At 56.9% G+C, this 23,723-nt stretch overlaps 2 protein-coding genes, 1 long non-coding RNA gene and 1 pseudogene across 6 annotated transcripts in view; 2 read left to right on the top strand and 2 right to left on the bottom strand.

Moving 5' to 3' along the window:
* LOC128782930 (zinc finger protein 551-like) overlaps positions 1-23,723 on the bottom strand; it is a 113,287-nt gene that overhangs the window by 18,924 nt on the left and 70,640 nt on the right. The window lies entirely within an intron of this gene.
* Positions 1-23,723, top strand: part of LOC128782904 (zinc finger protein 271-like) — a 510,341-nt pseudogene that overhangs the window by 12,861 nt on the left and 473,757 nt on the right.
* On the top strand, positions 3,249-5,829 carry LOC128782996 (uncharacterized). The gene is made up of 3 exons (XR_008428945.1): positions 3,249-4,459; positions 4,744-4,919; positions 5,460-5,829. It is a non-coding gene; the product is annotated as an uncharacterized LOC128782996 (long non-coding RNA).
* Positions 5,865-13,878, bottom strand: LOC128782928 (uncharacterized). 4 transcript variants are annotated; one of them, XM_053933475.1, is made up of 8 exons: positions 13,550-13,878; positions 13,102-13,191; positions 12,417-12,515; positions 11,875-11,982; positions 11,527-11,616; positions 10,843-10,941; positions 7,199-7,306; positions 5,865-6,737 (listed from the first exon to the last, which is right to left on the bottom strand). In XM_053933475.1, exons 1-8 carry the CDS (start codon positions 13,644-13,646, stop codon positions 6,214-6,216), a joined length of 1,215 nt encoding a protein of 404 aa, XP_053789450.1. In that variant the 5' UTR covers positions 13,647-13,878; the 3' UTR covers positions 5,865-6,213. The 4 variants fall into 4 exon arrangements, with proteins under 4 accessions (XP_053789450.1, XP_053789454.1, XP_053789451.1 ...); XM_053933479.1 differs by lacking the exons at positions 10,843-10,941; positions 11,527-11,616; positions 11,875-11,982; ... (1 more) ...; positions 13,102-13,191; positions 13,550-13,878 and adding exons at positions 7,749-7,847; positions 7,936-8,007; positions 8,096-8,167; ... (1 more) ...; positions 8,968-9,066; positions 9,953-10,055; XM_053933476.1 differs by lacking the exons at positions 10,843-10,941; positions 11,527-11,616; positions 11,875-11,982; ... (1 more) ...; positions 13,102-13,191; positions 13,550-13,878 and adding exons at positions 7,749-7,847; positions 7,936-7,995; positions 8,096-8,167; ... (1 more) ...; positions 8,968-9,066; positions 9,953-10,038.

The following is a 23,723-nucleotide window of genomic DNA, read 5'->3' on the forward strand; positions in this document are numbered from 1 at the left end:
ATGGTGCCTAGGAAAGCTCGTGTTTCCTTCTTGTTGGTGGGTGGAGATATCGCTGTGATCTTGTTGATGACCACAGTTGGAATCTGACGCTGTCCACCTTTCCACTTTACCCCCAGGAACTGGATCTCTCAGGCAGCTCATTTGCTGCTCTGGATGACAAAGCTGGCTTCCAGCAGAATCTGGACGATCCTCTCTCCTTTCTCAAATACTTCCATTGCTGAGTTCCCCCACACAATGATGCCATCGATGTACTGCAGGTGTTCTGGAGCTTCACCCTTTGCCAGTGCAGCCTGGATCAGTCCATGGCAGCTGGTGGGGCTGTGCTTCCACCCCTGGGGCAGTCGGTTCCAGACAGTCTGATAGTCCAGGCAAGGTGTTCAACTGCTTCATGTCCTCTGCCTCTCCAGCAGCTATGCCAAAAGCCCACCTGAGTCCCTTTGGGTCTTTGCAGTAGACATTCTGGAGGAAGTCTATGCCCAGAATACACGGGGCCTCTGGGCCGGTCACAATGGGATGTTTCTGCCACTCCTTCCCAGTCAGGCTCACCTCGGCTCCCAACAGGGTCAATTGCTGTTATCGATCCCCCCGTCAGCCCGGCAATGGAAACAGGTTCTGCCCCCACATGTCCCCATGGTATCAGGGCACACTGCGCACCAGTATCAGCTAAGGTTTCATATTTCTGTGGCTCTGATGTGCCAGGCCATCGGATCCACGCTGACCAGAGATCCGGTTTTCCCGTGCCTCTCCCTGGCTCCAGGCAGGGCCCCTCTAGCCCTGGTTCCCATTTCTTTCCTGGGCATACATACTAGAGGCTCCTTCAAGGGGATCTGACAGATCATACCCGGCAGCTCGGTCACGGGAGGCTGAGGCCACCTTCACCTTAGTGGAATTCTCTCGATTAGTGTTTCCCTGCTTGCATAGACACAGCCATGCTGCCAGGAGAGAAATGAGTTGATGAACTTTGGACCTGATTAGCATAAAAGATTTGATAGTCAGAATGCCTTGGCAAGAAGAAACAGAGCTTTGAAGACTGCAAGAAGACTGAATCAAGAAGATTGAATCAACTTCTATGAGCAAGACATATTGCAAAATGGATAAGTTTGATTATGTGAAGACGAACCCAATCATTATCAAAAAAAATTACTAGTCTTCCAAGAATTATGTATAAGCATGTGTAGCCCATGTGAAAAACACGTTCACTCTCCTGTGAAAATGTAAAAAGTTTAATAAAGGACAATGGCAGACAAGGACCACAGAGCAAAGGTTATTTATGGCCAGGTGCATCATGGCACTCAGCCAAGAGCACCCTGTTACCTTCGGGGATCCCCCTTAAATACCTTTTCCCTCACATCCACCTGTTGCATATTCACAGCCCCTTATGCATATCCATAACCTAGTTTACATTTTCCAGGAACTATTTTACATGGCCCCTCCTTGGGTCCGCCTTTTCAGAGCATGCGTGTTTCCTGGCTGGGCTTTGGCTCCTTCTCTTTATCACTTCCAGTTCGGGCCTTGGTCCACACTGCCTTCAGACAGTGAGTGCTGATCTTTGGCAGAGCTGTAGCAGGTGTCCTCATCCTGTGTTCATTGGATGTTATCCCATCCAAGCAGGCATTTTAACACAAGCAGACTTCTATCAGCTATTGCACTACTATGTCTAAGCTTAATTAACAACAAAATTAGAAACTATATCTTTGGAACAAAGTTACTTGAATATCACACATATAAAATTCATTTTAATATTTGCAAAACCCAATATTATAATATGTATTGATAACACTCCTCTCCTGCAAGGAAAGGCTGACACAGCTCGGCTTCTTCAGCCTGGGCAAGAGACTGAGACTTGATCCAACTGTGGCCTTCCAGGACCTGAGGGCAACCTACAAGAAAGCTGGACAGGGGCTTTGTAGGAGGGCAGGCAAGGACAGGACAAGGGAGAATGGATCCAAGTGGAAAGAGAGTCGGTTTAGGTGAGGGATTCAGAAACAAGACTCTCCTGGAACAGGTTGCCCAGAGAAGGTGTGGCTGTCCCGTCCCTGACAGTGCTCAAGGCCAGGCTGCATGGAGCTCTAGACAAGCCGGGCTAGTGCAAGGGGTGCCCAGCCACAGCAGGGGGGTTGCAGCCGTGTGATTTTTCAGATCCCTTCCAAGCCAAACCATGCCACGACTCCATGATTCTGGGATACTTCCCCTCCTCATCCTCTGTCAGAAAAACAAACTTGGCCCCAAGTTCCACATTGCAGACCATCTCCTTTGGCAGCCTGCAACTGTCTCAACAGAGGATGAAAAGAGATGAATTTAATGACACGATTTCCCTTTTCTACATGAAAATTAAATGCTCCACTCCTGTCCAAAAACTGTCAGAAATTGTCAGAAGAGGCAATTCTTCCCCATGAAATGCTACACCTCAGCCAAAGAAGAAAGAAGCCACAAGCCAAGACTCTTCTTTATTGCTACATTGTTTGATTTGGTTACTTCTCTAATAGGAATTCCTTTGGGGTTTTATTTGTTTGTTTCTTTCTTTCGTTCCGCGGGGCGCGCGGCGGCTCCTCCGTTGGGTTCGCGGAGGCAACGGAGGAACGTTCGCGAGCTGCGGCGGTTCCGCAGCAGCAGCAGCAGCAGCAGCAGCAGCAGCAGCAGCAGCAGCAGCAGCAGCGCTTCTCTCGATCGGTTTTCCACTCGCTCCCCATCGCCTTCTCCCCCTCACACTCACTCTACTCCCGTCCCATCCCGTCCGTGTCCCGCCTCTCCCAGGCCGGCTGATGCCGGAGTACAGCCCACCGGTGTGCATCCTCTTTGGCTGCTACCATGGCCAGCCAGCCACCATCTGGTCCCTGGGCATCCTGCTCTATCACCTGGTCTGCGGGCACCTTCCTTTCCACACAAAGGAGGACATTGTCTGGGGCCAGCTCTTCTTCCCGCCCGGGTGTCTCAAGGTGGGGCTGCGCCTTCAAGGCTCAGGAGGAGGAACGGGGCTGGGAGGGGGCAGCTGGCACATCAGCGTCCTGCTCTGGCAGCTAGTGAGGCGGTTGATCTCCTGGGCTTAGCTGGAGGAGGTGGCACGTGTGCCTCTGTGCTGCTCTTCTCCGGAAGGGAGGATCCATGGGAAGCTTCTGGCTGCAGCTCTGAGCACTCCTAGTGTGGCCTGGGCACTGTGGAATGTGGGAGAGCACGGACAGGAGCCTTGTCCCGCTGAGCGGTGGTTTCTGGTTTCTCTCTGCAGAGTGCCAGCACCTCATCAAGTGGTGTTTATCCATGGACCCCGCAGACAGGCCATCACTGGAAGACCTTTTTGAGCATTCTTGGCTGCAGGAGCCCTGCCTGGCCCAGGAGACAGCAGAGATCCATCCCTGTGCTCAGTAGGATCCAGGAGCCCAGCAAGTACCAGCTGCACGCGTCTGGTGGCACTCCAAGAAAACCCCGGAGCGTTTCCCTGTGGCCCCGGCACGGAGGAGAGAGCGCAGCCGAGGAGATGCTTCCGCTGGTCCCCGGCGAGTTGTGGAGGGAGCGGCTCAGTGCTCCCCGTGCCACTGGAGAAGTGGTGGCAGTGCGGTGAAGGTGCCACGGACTGGAACAGGGGAAACATCCCCCTGCAGCTCAATGGCATCGGGATGTCCCCGCAAGCCGAGGCACAGCTGGCGTGTTCTTCTGGAGCACCACGTGGAGCTGGGAACACCATCCTGGAGCTGGCCGCTGGCGGGGCAAAGCCGAGCGGCTTTGGCTGCGGCCCCTTCCTGGAGGACACGCTCTGCGCCCCGATGAAATCAAGATGAGTCCCCAGCCGGCGCAGGGGCGGGGGGATGCTCGTGCTTCCAGGCATGGCAGGGCTCGGCCTGGCCATGCGCCGCAGGTTCCCTGCTCGGCGGCGCTGGGGAATATTGATTTATTCCCCCGGCTGCCGAGCTGCTTTTTGGTGGGACAGGGGACGGATGTTGTGGAAGGGGAGCCGGCTCCTGGCCTTGCTGACAGCTTCTGCCAGCCAGCCTGGCACGGGCTGGGGCGGGGGCAGCCAGCCTGACAAAGCATCCATCCATGTGGATGGGGGCAGCAGAGGGGGACGGGTTCCGAAGCCGTGCCCCAGCTGGTCTGCTTTGCAGGCCCTCGAGGAAGGGGTGCGTTTACGGGTGGGAAAGGTGGGGTTTTTCCCCACCCATGGACAGGTTTCATTCTCGCATGGAGTGGTCAGACCCTCCTCAGGCCCGTGAAACGGTGACAGGCTGTGTAGGTTTTTCTTCTTTCCAGGTCTTGTTTTGAATTGACTTTCATGCAATTGTTCTTTGTTTTTCCCAGGAAGATTACACCTGGTGCCCGGACTGCATGGGGAAGCGCCTGCACCGTCCGTGGAGCACATCCAGTGCCAGCGCTACCCCAGGGGCCACGGCCTGTGGGGACATCCCCTTCAAGAAGGACGAGGACCTCGTGCGGGATCAGCTCCTCTCCTGGCAGCAGGTCTGCAGAGGTGGGTACCCGGCTCCACAGCTGGGCTGGCAGAAGGGCTTCGGGCAGAGGGCAGCGGGCACACGGGCATCCCGCCCTTGCAGCTGCTGAGGAGGCTGCTGTGCTGTGCTGAAGCGGAGGAGGTGGAACGTGGCCTGCCACGCTGCCCTTCTCTCGAAACAGAGAATGGCTCGGGAGGTTTGGGCTCTGAGCACAGCCAGCAGCCTGGCCCGGGCACAGGCCATGGCAGGACAGGGCACAGGAGCCTTCTGTGACTGACCGTGCCTCTCTGGTTTCTCTCTGCAGGCTGCCAGCACCTCATGCCATGGAAACGGCTCCGCTCGGCCTGCCAGGCTGGGAGGGCTGGAGGGCGGCGGGTGTTCATTTGCTGTCAAAAAGAAATCATTCTATTTTTTTGTCATCGTCATGATCAGAGCATTTCTTTCATCCTTTTCCAAGCTTTTGGCCTCCCTTCCTCCAGGGTAATCTTTTTGTGTCCTTCCTCAGCCACTTGATGGCATTTGGCAGGGGGGGTTAAGCAATGTGAAAAGTTCAACAACAGCTCCTGTTGCCAACTGCAGCAGCCCCTTCAAGAGCCCTGAGCTTCCAGCGAGGTCCACGTGTGCCTTGCAAAAGGGAGTGGTTTGAAGCGATGGGGTTGTCGCCCTGCTGCAAAAGCTGGGAGGAAATCACAAGTGGCAAAATGCCAATTTGGCTCAACCCCTGCCCAGGTTCTGCATCTTTCCCCTCTGCTCGGTGACAGGCAGGCAGGGCTGGACTCCAGCAAGGTTCAAGTTCTTGGTGCTCCCTGGCATCAAGGGGATCAAGGGGATCACCCATCTTGTATGCAGTGGCTGCAATAGGGCTACTGAAGGGAAAAAGGAGATGTCGTGAGGTGGGGAATCCTTCTTGTCTCCTTTGTCTCCCCAGGAGCCCCTTGGAAAGGGAAATGCCCACACGGGTTTATCTGACTCCTTCCCAGCCAGCCTTTCCCTCACTCCCGGCTCTCATTTGCTCCGCAGGCTTCAGCAGCTCGCTCAGCTCAGAGGAGCTCTCAGAGGAGAAAACGCTGCCTGGCGTGGGGCTGGCTGATCCCTGTCTCATCTTGATTCCATTTCCCCGCTCCCTCCCCCATCCAAGAGAGCGAAGGATCCCCCACAACCGGTCACGATCCACTCTTGCGGGGTGTTTGTGATGGTTTGTTAACCGATCCCAAAAGTGCAAAACTGCAAATGGCAAGGGACCATCACTTGAATCACAACAAATGCATCTTTATTTAGGTACCAACAGCAAATGCGATAGAAGGGACAGAAAAGGGAAATAGAGAGAAAAGAGAGGAAGGGGAATAGAGCTACCACCGTCGAGACGAGATCCTCGATGGTCCAGCCATCATTCACTATCTCAAATAACTGGAAAAAGCACTGGAAAAGAATTTGCTTTTTTAAAACTAAGTTTAAAAAAAAGGGAAGGAATTCCATAAAGAAAACCAAAGAGTAAGAATACAGTAATTTAAACTTCTCAAAGCCCTTTGCTAATGGAGCCCTGAAGCCCAGTCACGTGCAGTGCGGCCTCGGCGGTGCCTTTGAGCCCAGAACTGCCAAGGGTCAGGGCCGGGATGAGCCTTCACCCAAAACAGGCTCCAAGACTGAGTGGGAATCAATCCAGAACAGGGCTCACACAAAGAGCAAAGCCTCAAGGCCAAAGCTAAACCTTCATCAGGTTGGATTTGTTTGAACACTGAACTGCAGCAAATTTGCTTGTCTGGTAACATCAGTGTCACCATGAAACTTTACATGAGCTACTAAATAAGCACTGTCCTGTCCTGAGCTGTGTGGCCCAAACACTGTTGAGAACTTGCCCTGCCTCTGCCCTGTGCCCCCGGGGCTGCTCTTGGCCTGGCAGCCTCAGTGGGAGCCAGCACTGGCTGCAGCCCCAGCGGGCCCCCCAGGACAAGGCCCAGCAATGAAGAGGCCAATGAAAGCACTGGGCAGCAGCAGAGCCCTCAGCAGAGTTCTTTGGACAACCACGGACTGGCCACAGCTCCAGTGCAGCATGACTACGAGTCAGGCTACCAATGCTATGAGCAGAGTTACAAGAAAGCTGTGGAGAAAAATCAACAACTGACCGTCTGCTCTGGTACAGCTTCCGAATGCCAAGATAGCAGCCGATCAGCACGAGGGGCACGGTGAACAGTGTCACCACCGTGCCTATCATGCAGGACCTGCGCACATCCTGGGGGCAGACAATTCTTGGGAGGCGCACTGGATCCGGGGCAAATATTCCTGTTTCAGTGATAACGTCTGTGGGAGCAATGGGGAGCGTGAGCCCGTGCTGTGCTGCACTGCCGAGCTGGCAGCACGGTGGATACGGCCAGGACGTTCTCTGTTTCCCCCAGAGCTGGGGCCTGCAGGCCCCTTGCCGCCCCTTGGCACAGGCTGTGCCACCCAACAAAGCCCAGCAGGCCGGGAGGAGAGCCCGGGGCCAGCGCAGCTGCTTGGGCAGTCGCTGCTTCGAGGGACAGGGGCCAAACCCATCCCTGAGCAGCCCCTGCCAGCCCTGGCCCTCCCTGCCCTGTGACAGCTCCCCCAGCCCCAGGGGACAGAGTCAGGCCCTGTCAGGACACACGGGAGCCTTGCTCTCCCTCTCTGCCCTTTCCCACCATGGGCACCCCGTGCAGCCACTCCCAGGTTTTGGGACATGTCTCCCACGGAGGGACCCCAGCAGGATTGCTCAGCCTGGCTGAGCCTGGCACAGCAATCACCTTCTGTGGCACTGTCAGGCATCTCCTCCCTTCGTGTATCGGGGGCTGGCACAGAGCCACGGCTTCCTTCAGGAAGTGCTGCCTTCAGCAAAGCCCTTTGGTCCATCTCTGGAGAAAGGAAAAGGGACAGCTGGATCAGGTGGAACCATTCCCCATTGGAGAGATGGCATCTTCAGCAAGTTCTACTTTTCAAAGACATGGATAAGGATCAGGAAAAGGCCACGGCTTTTGGGGCTGCCACAGGGCCCTCCCTTCTCCAAACAGGTGCCACTCCTGATCTACCCGGAGACCGGGAAATTGCAGGGGATTGCAGGCCCGTGGTGCAGTTTGGGCTCCCTGCCAGCTGGTACCAGATGCCTTCCTGCAGAGGCTGGGGAGAAGCTGCAGCCAGGCCAGGCTGGGAAACAGCCCTGCAGGGCAGGAAAGCAGCAGCGGGGCAGCCAGGCTGCCATGGATCCCTTCCCGCTGTGCCGGGCACGGCGTGTCCAGATGTGCAGGGAAAGCCCCCGGCTGCTGAGTCCCAGGGGAAGGCTGAGAGAAATGCACCCACCACGGCGTCTCTCCAGATCACTCAGCATCTGGTCCAGGTCTTTGGATGCCTCCAGGGACTTCATGTGTTTAGTAGATCTGTTCCTCCGTCTCGGCGGACCTTAAGAGAATGCATGTCCATTTCCCCCCGAATGGATCCCACAAAAGCAGGGCTCAGCCTGTGGGGTCAGCAGGGACACACAACTCACCCCTGCGATGGGAGCCGGGCTTGTGCGCAGCAACCAGGAAAGGAGCCTGAAAAGTCCTCCCTGCAGACACACCTGTAACTCAACAGGCACAGGAGCTTCTGTCACCTGCTTCCTGCCAGGTTGTCAGTGATTATTCACTGAGGGCAAGTTGAGAAGTTACCTGCAGAATCTCCCAAGGGTTCCAAACCATCTTCCATCCCAGCTGCTGGAGAAGCCTTGCTAGCATGCTCATCTAGAAGGGATCAGAGATCAGAACCATTTCCTGGTCTGCTGGGATCCCCCTGTGCCTTTGGGAACTGGGCACTGCAAGGGGGTCGGGTAAGGCTGTGGGGGCCAAATTTCCATGGCCATGGCCAAAGCTGCCCAGGGCCTGGGGAGCTCTGGGCTGGCTCCTGGCCACTCTCCACACTCTTTGCAGGCCCTGTGCAACATCCCTGGAGGGCAGGTACTGCCACACAGCAGAGATGGCAGCTCAAGCCTCAGCAATTACCTCCTGTGACTGTGCCTGGCATCGCCTCACTTCCTGCAGCAGGGGCTGCCAATGGGCCACTGCTTCCTCCAGGAAATGCTGCCTTCAGCACAGCCTTTCGCTTCATCTCTGGAGACAGGAAGAGGCACAGCTGCATTAGATGGAGCCGTTCCCCTTCTGGGAGATGGCATCTTCAAGAGGCAATACTGGACAAGCTCATGGTTCAGGAAATCATCAAAACTTTTGGGATTGGCCAGGCCACTCCCTTCTACGAACAGGTGCCATTCCTGATCTACCCGGAGACCGGGAAATTGCAGGCATCTCGGGCCCATGGTGCAGTTTGGGCTCCCTGCCAGCTGGTGCCAAATGCCTTCCTGCAGAGGCTGGGGAGAATCTGCAGCCAGGCCAGGCTGGGAAACAGCCCTGCAGGGCAGGAAAGCAGCAGCGGGGCAGCCAGGCTGCCATGGATCCCTTCCCTCTGTGCCGGGCACGGCGTGTCCAGATGTGCAGGGAAAGCCCCCGGCTGCTGAGTCCCAGGGGAAGGCTGAGGGAAATGCACCCACCACGGCGTCTCTCCAGATCACTCAGCATCTGGTCCAGATGTTTGGCTGCCTCCAGGGATTTCTTGTCTCCTGTATCCATGTTCTTCCATGGAGAAGGACCTTAACATAAAGATGTTCCATGTCCCCCTCAGGCCAGAGTGGCAGTGAGTGCCCCTGGGTGATTGGTGCCCTCCAAAGCACTCCCTCAGCTCTGCCTTCCACTCAGGAGCAGGGCCAGGGGGACCACGTGCCTGCAGTGGCCCCACACTGGCATTGTCGCCCTAGTTATCAAGAGTTTTCTAAAGCCTTCTGAGTTTACATTCTTGTAGAGAACTTTCTCACACAACTTTCTGTAAGTAACCTATTGTTTTGCATTCTTTCATAGAGGCGGAGAAATTTGATGTACAGGTAGTTTGTCCAGTGTCGTTAGAGAGGTGGCACGTTCACCCTCCAATCCACTAGCATCTTTTGAGAACTATAAAAGATTGGAGTCAGAAAAAATAAATTAGTCTCTTCATCGTGACCAAGGCTGTGGTGCGTCGTTTTTGCTTGTGTCATTTAGTGACACTGGCATGGAAGGAGCCCCTTGCAGGGCCGTCCACGGGGGAGAAAGGATTCCCTGGAGCTGCCAGCAGCTCTAAACCCAGCCCCAGGCAGGGCCAGGGCTTGGCAGCAGCAGCAGGAGCAGCTCAGGCACCCCGGGGCCCGCAAAGGAGCTGCAAAAGGCACAGCCCCGGGGCACAGCCCTGGGCCCGGCCCCTTCCCTCTCTGCTCTTCTCCGTGGCTGCACAGAGCACACGGAAGCGCACACTGGAATTGCACATGGAAGGAAGATGGACAGCTAAATGCTCCTTCCTGCCACTGACAGCCATTCTGTGGGATCCCTCAGGGATCCAGAATGGAGCCGGGCAAGTTTTCCAGAATCTTTCAACCCTGTGATGCTGCTAAGGGAAATGGCTCATGAGGCACTGATTATTCTCTCAGGAAAGGCACACAGAAAACTTGCCTCCAGCATTCTCCAAGAGATTCTCTCCAAGAGAATTCTCCAAGCTGTCATCCAATAGGGCATCTGGAGAAGCCATGTCGCCATCCCAAGCTAGAAAGAATGAGAGATCAGAACCATTTCCTTGTCTGCTGGGATCCCCCTGTGCCCTGGGGAACTGGGCACTGCAAGGGGGTCGGGTAAGGCTGTGGGGGCCAAATTTCCATGGCCATGGCCAAAGCTGCCCAGGGCCTGGGGAGCTCTGGGCTGGCTCCTGGCCACTCTCCACACTCTTTGCAGGCCCTGTGCAACATCCCTGGAGGGCAGGTACTGCCACACAGCAGAGATGGCAGCTCAAGCCTCAGCAATTATCTCCTGTGACTGTGCCTGGCATCGCCTCACTTCCTGCAGCAGGGGCTGCCAATGGGCCACTGCTTCCTCCAGGAAATGCTGCCTTCAGCACAGCCTTTCGCTTCATCTCTGGAGACAGGAAGAGGCACAGCTGCATTAGATGGAGCCGTTCCCCTTCTGGGAGATGGCATCTTCAAGAGGCAATACTGGACAAACTCATGGTTCAGGAAATCATCAAAACTTTTGGGATTGCCCAGGCCACTGCCTTCTACAAACAGGTGCCATTCCTGATCTACCCGGAGACCGGGAAATTGCAGGCATCTCGGGCCCATGGTGCAGGTTGGGCTCCCTGCCAGCTGATGCCAAATGCCTTCCTGCAGAGGCTGGGGAGAAGCTGCAGCCAGGCCAGGCTGGGAAACAGCCCTGCAGGGCAGGAAAGCAGCAGCGGGGCAGCCAGGCTGCCATGGATCCCTTCCCTCTGTGCTGGGCACGGCGTGTCCAGATGTGCAGGGAAAGCCCCCGGCTGCTGAGTCCCAGGGGAAGGCTGAGGGAAATGCACCCACCACGGCGTCTCTCCAGATCACTCAGCATCTGGTCCAGGTGTCTGGCTGCCTCCAGGGATTTCTTGTCTCCAGTGTCTGAGTTCTTCCATGGAGAAGGACCTTAACATAAAGATGTTCCATGTCCCCTTCAGGCCAGAGTGGCAGTGAGTGCCCTGGGTGATTGGTGCCCTCCAAAGCACTCCCTCAGCTCTGCCTTCCACTCAGGAGCAGGGCCAGGGGGACCACGTGCCTGCGGTGGCCCCACACTGGCATAGAAGGAGCCCCTTGCAGGGCCGTCCACGGGGGAGAAAGGATTCCCTGGAGCTGCCAGCAGCTCTAAACCCAGCCCCAGGCAGGGCCAGGGCTTGGCAGCAGCAGCAGGAGCAGCTCAGGCACCCCGGGGCCGGCAAAGGAGCTGCAAAAGGCACAGCCCCGGGGCACAGCCCTGGGCCCGGCCCCTTCCCTCTCTGCTCTTCTCCGTGGCTGCACAGAGCACACGGAAGCGCACACTGGAATTGCACACGGAAGGAAGATGGACAGCTAAATGCTCCTTCCTGCCACTGACAGCCATTCTGTGGGATCCCTCAGGGATCCAGAATGGAGCCGGGCAAGTTTTCCAGAATCTTTCAACCCTGTGATGCTGCTAAGGGAAATGGCTCATGAGGCACTGATTATTCTCTCAGGAAAGGCACACAGAAAACTTGCCTCCAGCATTCTCCAAGAGATTCTCTCCAAGAGAATTCTCCAAGCTGTCATCCAATAGGGCATCTGGATGAGCCATGTCGCCATCCCAAGCTAGAAGGGATCAGAGATCAGAACCATTTCCTGGTCTGCTGGGATCCCCCTGTGCCTTTGGGAACTGGGCACTGCAAGGGGGTCGGGTAAGGCTGTGGGGGCCAAATTTCCATGGCCATGGCCAAAGCTGCCCAGGGCCTGGGGAGCTCTGGGCTGGCTCCTGGCCACTCTCCACACTCTTTGCAGGCCCTGTGCAACATCCCTGGAGGGCAGGTACTGCCACACAGCAGAGATGGCAGCTCAAGCCTCAGCAATTACCTCCTGTGACTGTGCCTGGCATCGCCTCACTTCCTGCAGCAGGGGCTGCCAATGGGCCACTGCTTCCTCCAGGAAATGCTGCCTTCAGCACAGCCTTTCGCTTCATCTCTGGAGACAGGAAGAGGCACAGCTGCATTAGATGGAGCCGTTCCCCTTCTGGGAGATGGCATCTTCAAGAGGCAATACTGGACAAACTCATGGTTCAGGAAATCATCAAAACTTTTGGGATTGGCCAGGCCACTGCCTTCTACAAACAGGTGCCATTCCTGATCTACCCGGAGACCGGGAAATTGCAGGCATCTCGGGCCCATGGTGCAGTTTGGGCTCCCTGCCAGCTGGTGCCAAATGCCTTCCTGCAGAGGCTGGGGAGAAGCTGCAGCCAGGCCAGGCTGGGAAACAGCCCTGCAGGGCAGGAAAGCAGCAGCGGGGCAGCCAGGCTGCCATGGATCCCTTCCCTCTGTGCCGGGCACGGCGTGTCCAGATGTGCAGGGAAAGCCCCCGGCTGCTGAGTCCCAGGGGAAGGCTGAGGGAAATGCACCCACCACGGCGTCTCTCCAGATCACTCAGCATCTGGTCCAGATGTTTGGCTGCCTCCAGGGATTTCTTGTCTCCTGTATCCATGTTCTTCCATGGAGAAGGACCTTAACATAAAGATGTTCCATGTCCCCCTCAGGCCAGAGTGGCAGTGAGTGCCCCTGGGTGATTGGTGCCCTCCAAAGCACTCCCTCAGCTCTGCCTTCCACTCAGGAGCAGGGCCAGGGGGACCACGTGCCTGCGGTGGCCCCACACTGGCATGGAAGGAGCCCCTTGCAGGGCCGTCCACGGGGGAGAAAGGATTCCCTGGAGCTGCCAGCAGCTCTAAACCCAGCCCCAGGCAGGGCCAGGGCTTGGCAGCAGCAGCAGGAGCAGCTCAGGCACCCCGGGGCCGGCAAAGGAGCTGCAAAAGGCACAGCCCTGGGGCACAGCCCTGGGCCCGGCCCCTTCCCTCTCTGCTCTTCTTCCTGGCTGCACAGAGCACACGGAAGCGCACACTGGAATTGCACACGGAAGGAAGATGGACAGCTAAATGCTCCTTCCTGCCACTGACAGCCATTCTGTGGGATCCCTCAGGGATCCAGAATGGAGCCGGGCAAGTTTTCCAGAATCTTTCAACCCTGTGATGCTGCTAAGGGAAATGGCTCATGAGGCACTGATTATTCTCTCAGGAAAGGAAAACAGAAAACTTGCCTCCAGCATTCTCCAAGAGAATCTCTCCAAGAGAATTCTCCAAGCTGTCATCCAGTAGGGCATCTGGATAAGCCATGTCGCCATCCCAAGCTAGAAGGGATCAGAGATCAGAACCATTTCCTGGTCTGCCTGATCCCCCTGTGCCTTTGGGAACTGGGCACTGCAAGGGGGTTGGGTACAGCTGTGGGGGCCAGATGAGAATGGCCATGGCCAAAGCTGCCCAGGGGCCTGGGGAGCTCTGGGCTGGCTCCTGGCCACTCTTCACACGATTTCCTTGCCTTGTGCAACATCCCTGGGAGGGCAGCTGGAGCAGCCCAGGGCCCATGGGGGCTCTCTCCCTCCCACAGAGGAAACCCTCCCTAAAGCCCAGGGGAAAAACCATCCCCCAGCACTTCCCAGGGAGCAGGGAGTGCTGTCCCGGGAAAGGGGAGCCAGGCTGCCGGCTCACCTGCTCCCCGCGCTTGCAGCGGAGCAGCCTGGGCAGCCCTGGCAGGCAGGGCCACGGCCAGGAGGAGCGGGAGGAAGAGGCGCAGAGCAAGGGCCATGGTGCCTTGCCCTCTGCCAGTCCCCAGCTCTTGCTGCCACCACTGTCCTGACACCGCTGTCCCAATGTCAGCACCACTGCTGCCACCGCCGCTGCTGCCGCAACAGTTGTGCTCAAGGACTGACTGCTGGCTCCTTGTGGTGCTGTGCAACCACGGGGCTCTGGCACCTCTGTGACCTCAGAGCCTGCTGTGACCTCAGCCTGCTGTGACCCCAGAGCCTGCTGTGAGCTCATGGCCTGAGCTGTACCCCCAGAGCGTTCCCCCATCTGCACAAATGGACTGCCCTGAACTGTAAATGCTTTGCCTAATCCAAGGTCATTCCTCAGCAACACCTTTCTTTTGCCTGCTGACACTGACTGGGGTCCAGCCAACAATAGAACATTAGCTGCAGGCCACCCATACAGCTTTTCCACATAATGAGCGCAAAGCCTTTATTTTTGCAAACAGAGGGATGTTGGGGGCATTTTTGCCCCATCAGGCCGAGGCACAAGGCTCTGCATCCTCCCAAGGAACAGAGCCAGCCCCCTTGAGTGCCAGAAGGCGCGGCCTCACTTGTAGCCCCGGTGCCTCCTGTGGCCCAGGGCACGGCCCTGGCTGGAAATGTCTTGGGCTGCAGCACAGGGCCAGGGCGGAGCTCAGCAGCCTCATCAGAGCCCAGGGCCGCGGCCCTTCCCTGCCGGGGCCCTGGCCTGGCCCGGCCCGGCCCGGCCCGGCCTGAGCAGCCCGGCCTGGCCCCAGGGGATGGGCTCCGCCCGGCCGCTGTGCCCACAGCCTTTTGGGCCCCAGGCTTTGCAAGAGGCTTTCTCCCAGCCTTGCAAAACCTTGGCCAAGTGTCCCTTTGCTGTGCTGTGAAGAGTAAAAAACCCCCTGACATTTACCCTGGTGCACAGCTCATGAGGGATCCCTGCACACCTTAGGAGAGGCCAGAAATACTCCTGTGTGCCTCATGAGGGATCCCTGCACAGCTCAGCAGAGAGCCCAAAACATCCCTGTGTGCCTCATGAGGGATCCCTGCACAGCTCAGCAGAGAGCCCAAAACATCCCTGTGTGCCTCATGAGGGATCCCTGCACAGCTCAGCAGAGAGCCCAAAACATCCCTGTGTGCCTCATGACGTGCAGGCCCAGATGATGCCACTGGAGGAAATGTGCCCTCAGCCCAGGGACGCTCAGCATGGGCTCCCCCAGCCCCTCGGGGCCCCGCTGCTGCTCACAGCGGCCCCTGCCTGGCTCCTGCCTGCCCTCACCGTGGGCATCCACGGCTGCTCCTGGGCACGGAGCTCAGCCAGCGCTGGTGCCGGCCGGGCTTTGCTGCTGCTACCACCTGGACATATCTCTGACAACTCTATTTCTTTATTTGAACAGAAAATGAGGGCCAAGCCCTGCCCTGGCAGTCAGCGCCTGCCCACCTTCAGTCGTGGTTGGGGAACAGGACCAGGGGGCTCAGGGGCTGAGGGTCTCGTTGTGGAGGGGTGAGTTTGGGGATGGGCTCAAGACGGTGCTGCAGCTGCGGCAGGGCAGATGGGGACAGAAGTGAAGAGCTGGGAAGACGGGTCAAGTTCTCTCTGCCTGCGTTGTTAGGCTCATCTTCTGAAGATGGGCAGGAGCACCTTTGGAGAGAGGAGTGGCTGAGGCCACCAGCTGCCAGTGGCACACTGGGACCCTCGTGCACAGCAGGGCCCAGAGCTGGCAAGGCTCCCCAGCACGGCTGGAGCTGCTGGCACAGCTTGGTCCAGCTGGACAGCTGCCCCTCAAGGCCCCGGCGAGCAGGGGACGGCTCTGGGCAGGATCCCTGGCCAGGAGCGGGCCCCAGAGTGCGTCTGCCTTTCAAGGGCAATCTCGTCCCCGCTCTTTCTCCTCCCCACCTTGCTTTACCTGTGCCCTGTGCCCCTGGGGCTGCTCTTGGCCTGGCAGCCTCAGTGGGAGCCAGCACTGGCTGCAGCCCCAGCGGGCCCCTGCTCAGAGATTGTTCTGAGCTGTTTTGCCCCCGCTTCAGGACAAGCATCCTGATAAAAGAACTTAATTGTGTTTATATCTATCACAGAACCACATTTATCTAAAATCAATTTTAGTATGGAAATCACCTGTGGATGGTGGACTCATCAGACGCTGCTGGGACGTTGCACAGAGCTCAGGGAAGAGTGTGATTGTTATTAAATTGCGTCCTGTTCTACTGTGGTCTGATGGCCATGAAGAGAAACTTTCTGTGCCTCTGACTCTCACCAGTTCCTGACCCCCAAAGGACACAAACCTGATGAGTTGTGGTTCCCACTCCAGTGCTGGCACTTGAACCTCCCTCCATAGCCAGAGCAGAGCTCCCTTGTCCCAGAATGTCCCTGGCAATGCAGGGATGAAGGAAACAGGACGGGCTGTGGGGATCAGGGGCAGGGCATGGCCACGGATTTGGAGTGGTTGTGAGCCCCGGGCAGGACCCGGCCCTTGGCCTTGGTGAACCTCATCCCATTGTCCTGGGCCCACAGCTCCAGCCTGTCCAGATCCCTCTGCAGAGCTTCCTGCCCTCCAGCACAGCCACACTGCCACCCAGCTTGGGCTCACCTGGGAACTGCCTGAGGGTGCCCTCGATGGCCTCGTCCAGATCAGCACTAAAGAGATTTCACTGACCTGGCCCCAATCCTGAGCCCTGGGGACACCCCTGGATGTGACTCCATTCCTCAGCTGTTCTGAGTGCCAGGGGCTGGATGAGGGAAATCGTGGGGATGTGTTTCAGGAATGCAAAAGGGCCAAGGGCTGAGCCCCAGCCCCTGGCAAGGCAGATCCTGTCCCTCCCTGGTTGCTCAGGGCTCTTCCCGGGATGGGCCCTGGGATGTGGGGCTGTGCAATGCCAAGGGCAGGACCCTGGGGCAGCCCCTGCCAGGCTGCTGAGCAGGGACAAGGAGGCAGTGAGGCCCCAGGGCTGCAAGGGTCACTTGTCCCCTGGTGGCCTCAGGCCCAGGGCCAGCAGCCACGGCCAAAGTGCTGCACAGGTTGGCTCTGTCAGGGCCTTGCAGCTGCTGCACATGCCTGTGCCCTCTGCAGCCCAGGCTGTCCTACGGTGTCCCTGCCCTGCGCCTCTGTCCCTGCCGGCTGTCCTCATCCCCCGGCTGCCCCACCTCGCTGGCCCCTTCCTTTGCTGACAGCTCTGCCTCCTGCCTGCCTCTGCCTGGCCACACAAAGCCTTGGCCTTGATACCAAAAGGGTTCATTCCATTTTTACCCTGCCTGTGAACTTTTAGCATAGGAAAAAGGCATGCAGGTCCTGCTGTCCCAGCAAGGATGGCTGGCAGAGAAGAAGAAGATATCTGGCTCAAGAATGCAGTGATGGAGAAAACAAGGGCTGGATCTGGGAACTTGGGGTGGGTTTTATGGAAATGGGGAAATTGTAATACACATTTAGCAACTGTGTATAAGCAACACACTGGTCGAATTCCATGTCCACATAAGGTTAGGAGTTATCCCTCACTGGACCTCAGGCCTCAATAAATGATCCCCTCTTAAATAGCAAATTAGTGTTAAGGAGCCTTATTCTGATAGTTTGTGTTTCAGAAACACGTGGCTTTTGCTCCTCTCTTCCACCTGAGAGCTTCCTGGGCAGGGGCAATTCTTTCAATTGCACCAGCGTGGCCGTGGCTCGAAAGGGCAGCGAGCAGACGGATTTAGCTTCTCCTGCCAGCCCCTGAAATGCCAGTTGTCATTTGTGTGCGCTGAGGATTCCACTTCAGACTCGGAACTCGCGCAGCTGCTCCTGGGGCGCCGCTCGCACGCTGGCACAGCGGTGCTGCAGCAGCTGTCCCGCACACAGGGAGGGCTCTGGAGCCTCCCCAGGGCCACCAAGGAGCGGAGGAGGGAACGTGCCCGGGATCTGCTGCAGGACCGGGGGATTGCGGGGGATCCTTCGCTCTCTTGGATGGGGGAGGGAGCGGGGAAATGGAATCAAGATGAGACAGGGATCAGCCAGCCCCACGCCAGGCAGCGTTTTCTCCTCTGAGAGCTCCTCTGAGCTGAGCGAGCTGCTGAAGCCTGCGGAGCAAATGAGAGCCGGGAGTGAGGGAAAGGCTGGCTGGGAAGGAGTCAGATAAACCCGTGTGGGCATTTCCCTTTCCAAGGGGCTCCTGGGGAGACAAAGGAGACAAGAAGGATTCCCCACCTCACGACATCTCCTTTTTCCCTTCAGTAGCCCTATTGCAGTCACTGCATACAAGAGTTTACTTGATCCCCTCAATGCCAGGGAGCACCAAGAACTTGAACCTTGCTGGAGTCCAGCCCTGCCTGCCTGTCACCGAGCAGAGGGGAAAGATGCAGAACCTGGGCAGGGGTTGAGCCAAATTGGCATTTTGCCACTTGTGATTTCCTCCCAGCTTTTGCAGCAGGGCGACAACCCCATCGCTGCAAACCACTCCCTTTGGCAAGGCACACGTGGACCTCGCTGGAAGCTCAGGGCTCTTGAAGGGGCTGCTGCAGTCGGCAACAGGAGCTGTTGTTGAACTTTTCACATTGCTTAATCCCCCCTGCCAAATGCCATCAAGTGGCTGAGGAAGGACACAAAAAGATTACCCTGGAGGAAGGGAGGCCAAAAGCTTGGAAAAGGATGAAAGAAATGCTCTGATCATGACGATGACAAAAAAATAGAACGATTTCTTTTTGACAGCAAATGAACACCCGCCGCCCTCCAGCCCTCCCAGCCTGGCAGGCCGAGCGGAGCCGTTTCCATGGCATGAGGTGCTGGCAGCCTGCGGAGGGAAACCAGAGAGCCACGGTCAGTCACAGAAGGCTCCTGTGCCCTGTCCTGCCATGGCCTGTGCCTGGGCCAGGCTGCTGGCTGTGCTCAGAGCCCAAACCTCCCGAGCCATTCTCTGTTTCGAGAGAAGGGCAGCGTGGCAGGCCACGTTCCACCTCCTCCGCTTCAGCACAGCACAGCAGCCTCCTCAGCAGCTGCAAGGGCGGGATGCCCGTGTGCCCGCTGCCCTCTGCCCGAAGCCCTTCTGCCAGCCCAGCTGTGGAGCCGGGTACCCACCTCTGCAGACCTGCTGCCAGGAGAGGAGCCGATCCCACACGAGGTCCTCGTCCTTCTTGAAGGGGATGTCCCCGCAGGCCGTGGCCCCTGGGGTAGCGCTGGCACTGGATGTGCTCCACGGACGGTGCAGGCGCTTCCCCGTCCAGTCCGGGCACCAGGTGTAATCTTCCTGGGAAAAACAAAGAACAATTGCATGAAAGTCAATTCAAAACAAGACCTGGAAACAAGAAAAACCTACACAGCCTGTCACCGTTTCACGGGCTGAGGAGCATCAGACCACTCCATGCGAGAATGAAACCTGTCCACGGGTGGGGAAAAACCCCACCTTTCCCACCCGTAAACGCACCCCTTCCTCGAGGGCCTGCAAAACAGACCAGCTGGGGCACGGCTTCGGAACCCGTCCCCCTCTGCTGCCCCCATCCACATGGATGGATGCTTTGTCAGGCTGGCTGCCCCCGCCCCAGCCCGTGCCAGGCTGGCTGGCAGAAGCTGTCAGCAAGGCCAGGAGGCGGCTCCCCTTCCACAACATCCGTCCCCTGTCCCACCAAAAAGCAGCTCGGCAGCCATGGGAAAAAATTAATATTCCCCAGCGCCGCCGAGCGGGGAACCTGCGGCGCGTGGCCAGGCCGAGCCCTGCCATGCCTGGAAGCACGAGCATCCCCCCGCCCCTGCGCCGGCTGGGGACTCATCTTGATTTCATCGGGGCGCAGAGCGTGTCCTCCAGGAAGGGGCCGCAGCCAAAGCCGCTCGGCTTTGCCCCGCCAGCGGCCAGCTCCAGGATGGTGTTCCCAGCTCCACGTGGTGCTCCAGAAGAACACGCCAGCTGTGCCTCGGCTTGCGGGGACATCCCGATGCCATTGAGCTGCAGGGGGATGTTTCCCCTGTTCCAGTCCGTGGCACCTTCACCGCACTGCCACCACTTCTCCAATGGCACGGGGAGCACTGAGCCGCTCCCTCCACAACTCGCCGGGGACCAGCGGAAGCATCTCCTCGGCTGCGCTCTCTCCTCCGTGCCGCGGCCGCAGGGAAACGCTCTGGGGTTTTCTTGGAGTGCCACCAGACGCGTGCAGCTGGTACTTGCTGGGCTCCTGGATCCTACTGAGCACAGGGATGGATCTCTGCTGTCTCCTGGGCCAGGCAGGGCTCCTGCAGCCAAGAATGCTCAAAAAGGTCTTCCAGTGATGGCCTGTCTGCGGGGTCCATGGATAAACACCACCTGATGAGGTGCTGGCACTCTGCAGAGAGAAACCAGAAACCGCCGCTCAGCGGGACAAGGCTCCTGTCCATGCTCTCCCACATTCCACGGTGCCCAGGCCACACTAGGAGTGCTCAGAGCTGCAGCCAAATGCTTCCCATCCATCCTCCCTTCCGGAGGAGAGCAGCACAGAGGCACACGTGCCACCTCCTCCAGCTAAGCCCAGGAGATCAACTGCCTCACTAGCTGCAAGAGCAGGACGCTGATGTGCCAGCTGCCCCCTCCCAGCCCCGTTCCTCCTCCCGAGCCCTGAAGGCGCAGCCCCACCTTGAGACCCCGGGGCGGGAAGAAGAGCTGGCCCCGGACGATGTCCTCGTTTGTGTGGAAAGGAAGGTGCCCGCAGACCAGGTGATAGAGCAGGATGCCCAGGGACCAGATGGTGGCTGGCTGGCCATGGTAGCAGCCAAAGAGGATCCACTCCGGTGGGCTGTACTCCGGCATCAGCCGGCCTGGGAGAGGCGGGACACGGACGGGACGGGACGGGAGTAGAGTGAGTGTGAGAGGGAGAAGGGGATGGGGAGCGAGTGGAAAGTCGAGCGGAAAACCGATCGAGAGAAGCGCTGCTGCTGCTGCTGCTGCTGCTGCTGCTGCTGCTGCTGCGGAACCGCCGCAGCTCGCGAACGTTCCTCCGTTGCCTCCGCGAACCCAACGGAGGAGCCGCCGCGCGCACCGCGGAACGAAAGAGAGGAACAAACAAATAAAACCCCAAAGGAATTCCTATTAGAGAAGTAACCAAATCAAACAATGTAGCAATAAAGAAGAGTCTTGGCTTGTGGCTTCTTTCTTTTTTGGCTGAGGTGTAGCATTTCATGGGGAAGAATTGCCTCTTCTGACAGTTTCCAATAGTTTTTGGACAGGAGTGCAGCATTTAATTTTCAAGTAGAATAGGGAAATTGTCTCAGTAATGTCATCTCTTTTCATCCTTTGTTGAGACAGTTGCAGGCTGCCAAAAGACATGGTCTGCAATGTGGAACTTGGGGCCAAGTTTGTTTTTCTGCCAGAGGATGAGGAGGGGAAGTATCCCAGAATCATGGAGTCGTGGCATGGTTTGGCTTGGAAGGGATCTGAAAAATCACACGGCTGCAACCCCCCTGCTGTGGCTGGGCACCCCTTGCACTAGCCCGGCTTGTCTAGAGCTCCGTGCAGCCTGGCCTTGAACACTGTCAGGGACGGGACAGCCACACCTTCTCTGGGCAACCTGTTCCAGGAGAGTCTTTTTTCTGAATCCCTCACCTAAACCGACTCTCTTTCCATTTGGATCCATTCTCCCTTGTCCTGTCCTTGCCTGCCCTCCTACAAAGCCCCTGTCCAGCTTTCTTGTAGGTTGCCCTCAGGTCCTGGAAGGCCACAGTTGGATCAAGTCTCAGTCTCTTGCCCTGGCTGAGGAAGCCGAGCTGTGTCAGCCTTTCCTTGCAGGAGAGCAGTGTTATAGCTACATATTATAATATTGGCTTTTCACAAATATTAAAATGAATTTTATATGTGTGATGTTAAAGTAACTTTGTTCCAAAGATATAGTTTCTAATTTTGTTGTTAATTAAGCTTAGACATAGTAGTGCAATAGCTGACAGAAGTCTGCTTGTGTTAAAATGCCTGCTTGGATGGGATAACATCCAATGAACACAGGATGAGGACACCTGCTACAGATCTGCCAACGATCAGCACTCACCGTCTGAAGGCAGTGTGGACCAAGGCCTGAACTGGAAGTGATAAAGAGAAGGAGCCAAATTCCAGCCAGGAAACATGCATGCTCTGAAAAGGGGGACCCAGGGAGGGGCCATGTAAAATAGTTCCTGGAAAATGTAAACTAGGTTATAGACATGCATAAGGGGCTATGAATATGCAACAGGCTGATGTGAGGGAAAAGGTATTTAAGGGGGATCCCCAAAGGTAACAGGGTGCTCTTGGCTGAGTGCCATGATGCACCCGGCCATAAATAACCTTTGCTCTGTGGTCCTTGTATCCTATTGTCCTTTATTAAACTTTTTACATTTTCCCAGGAGAGTGAACATGTTTTTCACATGGGCTACACATGCTTATACACAATTCTTGGAAGACTAGTAATTTTTTTTGACAATGATTGGGTTAATCTTCACATAATCAAACTTATCCATTTTGCAATATGTCTTGCTCATAGAAGTTGATTCAATCTTTCTTGATTCAGTCTTCTTGCAGTCTTCAAAGCTCTGTTTCTTCTTGCCAAGGCATTCTGATTATCAACTCTTTTATGCTAATCAGGTCCAAAGTTCATCAGCTCACTTCTGTCCTGGCAGCATGGCTGTGTCTACGCAAGCAGGGAAACACTAATCGAGAGAATTCCACTAAGGTGAAGGTGGCCTCAGCCTCCCGTGACCGAGCTGCCGGGTATGATCTGTCAGATCCCCTTGAAGGAGCCTCTAGTATGTATGCCCAGGGAAGAAATGGGAACCAGGGCTAGAGGGGCCCTGCCTGGAGCCAGGGAGAGGCACGGGAAAACCGGATCTCTGGTCAGTGCAGATCCGATGGCCTGGCACATCAGAGCCACAGAAATATGAAACCTTAGCTGATACTGGTGCGCAGTGTGCCCTGATACCATGGGGACATGTGGGGGCAGAACCTGTTTCCATTGCCGGGCTGACGGGGGGATCGATCACAGCAACTGACCCTGTTGGGAGCCGAGGTGAGCCTGACTGGGAAGGAGTGGCAGAAACATCCCATTGTGACCGGCCCAGAGGCCCCGTGTATTCTGGGCATAGACTTCCTCCAGAATGGCTACTACAAAGACCCAAAGGGACTCAGGTGGGCTTTTGGCATAGCTGCTGGAGAGGCAGAGGACATGAAGCAGTTGAACACCTTGCCTGGACTATCAGAGCACCCATCTGCAGTAGGACTCCTGAGGGTGGAAGAGCAACGAGTGCCAATTGCCACCTCGACAGTGCACCGCCGGCAGTATTGAACGAATCGGGATGCCGTGATCCCATCCACAGAATGATTTGTGAGCTGGAGAGCCAAGGGGTGATCAGCAAAACCCACTCACCCTTCAACAGCCCCACTTGGCCTGTGCACAAGTCTGACAGAGAAGGGAGATTGGCTGTGGACTACAGTGCCTTGAATGAAGTGACTCCACCGCTGAGCGCTGCTGTGCCCGACATGCTGGAGCTCCAGTACGAGCTGGAGTCCAAGGCAGCAAAGTGGTACGCCACTGCTGACATTGCTAATGCGTTTTTTTCCATTCCTCTGGCAGCAGAATGCAGGCCTCAGTTTGCTTTCACCTGGAGGGGCGTGCAGTACACCTGGAACCGACTGCCCCAGGGGTGGAAGCACAGCCCCACCAGCTGCCATGGACTGATCCAGGCTGCACTGGCAAAGGGTGAAGCTCCAGAACACCTGCAGTACATCGATGGCATCATTGTGTGGGGGAACTCAGCAATGGAAGTATTTGAGGAAGGAGAGAGGATCGTCCAGATTCTGCTGGAAGCTGGTTTTTGGGGAATGCACATTCCTGAGTAAAACCAGATTTTGAGCCCTCTCTACCTGGTCACCCACAAAAAGAACGATTTCCACTGGGGCCCTGAGCAGCAACAAGCTTTTGCCCAGATCAAGCAGGAGATCGCTCATGCAGTCGCCCTTGGCCCAGTCAGGACGGGACCAGAGGTGAGGAATGTGCTCTACTCTGCAGCCGGGAACAATGGCTTGTCCTGGAGCCTTTGGCAGAAGGTGCCTGTGGAGACTCGAGGCCGACCACTGGGATTCTGGATCCAAAGCTACAGAGGGTCTGAAGCCAAGTACACTCCCACAGAGAAGGGAATCTTGGCCGCCTGTGAAGGAGTTCAAGC

The sequence above is a fragment of the Vidua chalybeata genome (assembly GCF_026979565.1).
Source record: "Vidua chalybeata isolate OUT-0048 chromosome W unlocalized genomic scaffold, bVidCha1 merged haplotype SUPER_W_unloc_5, whole genome shotgun sequence".
NCBI classification, from domain to species: domain Eukaryota; kingdom Metazoa; phylum Chordata; class Aves; order Passeriformes; family Viduidae; genus Vidua; species Vidua chalybeata.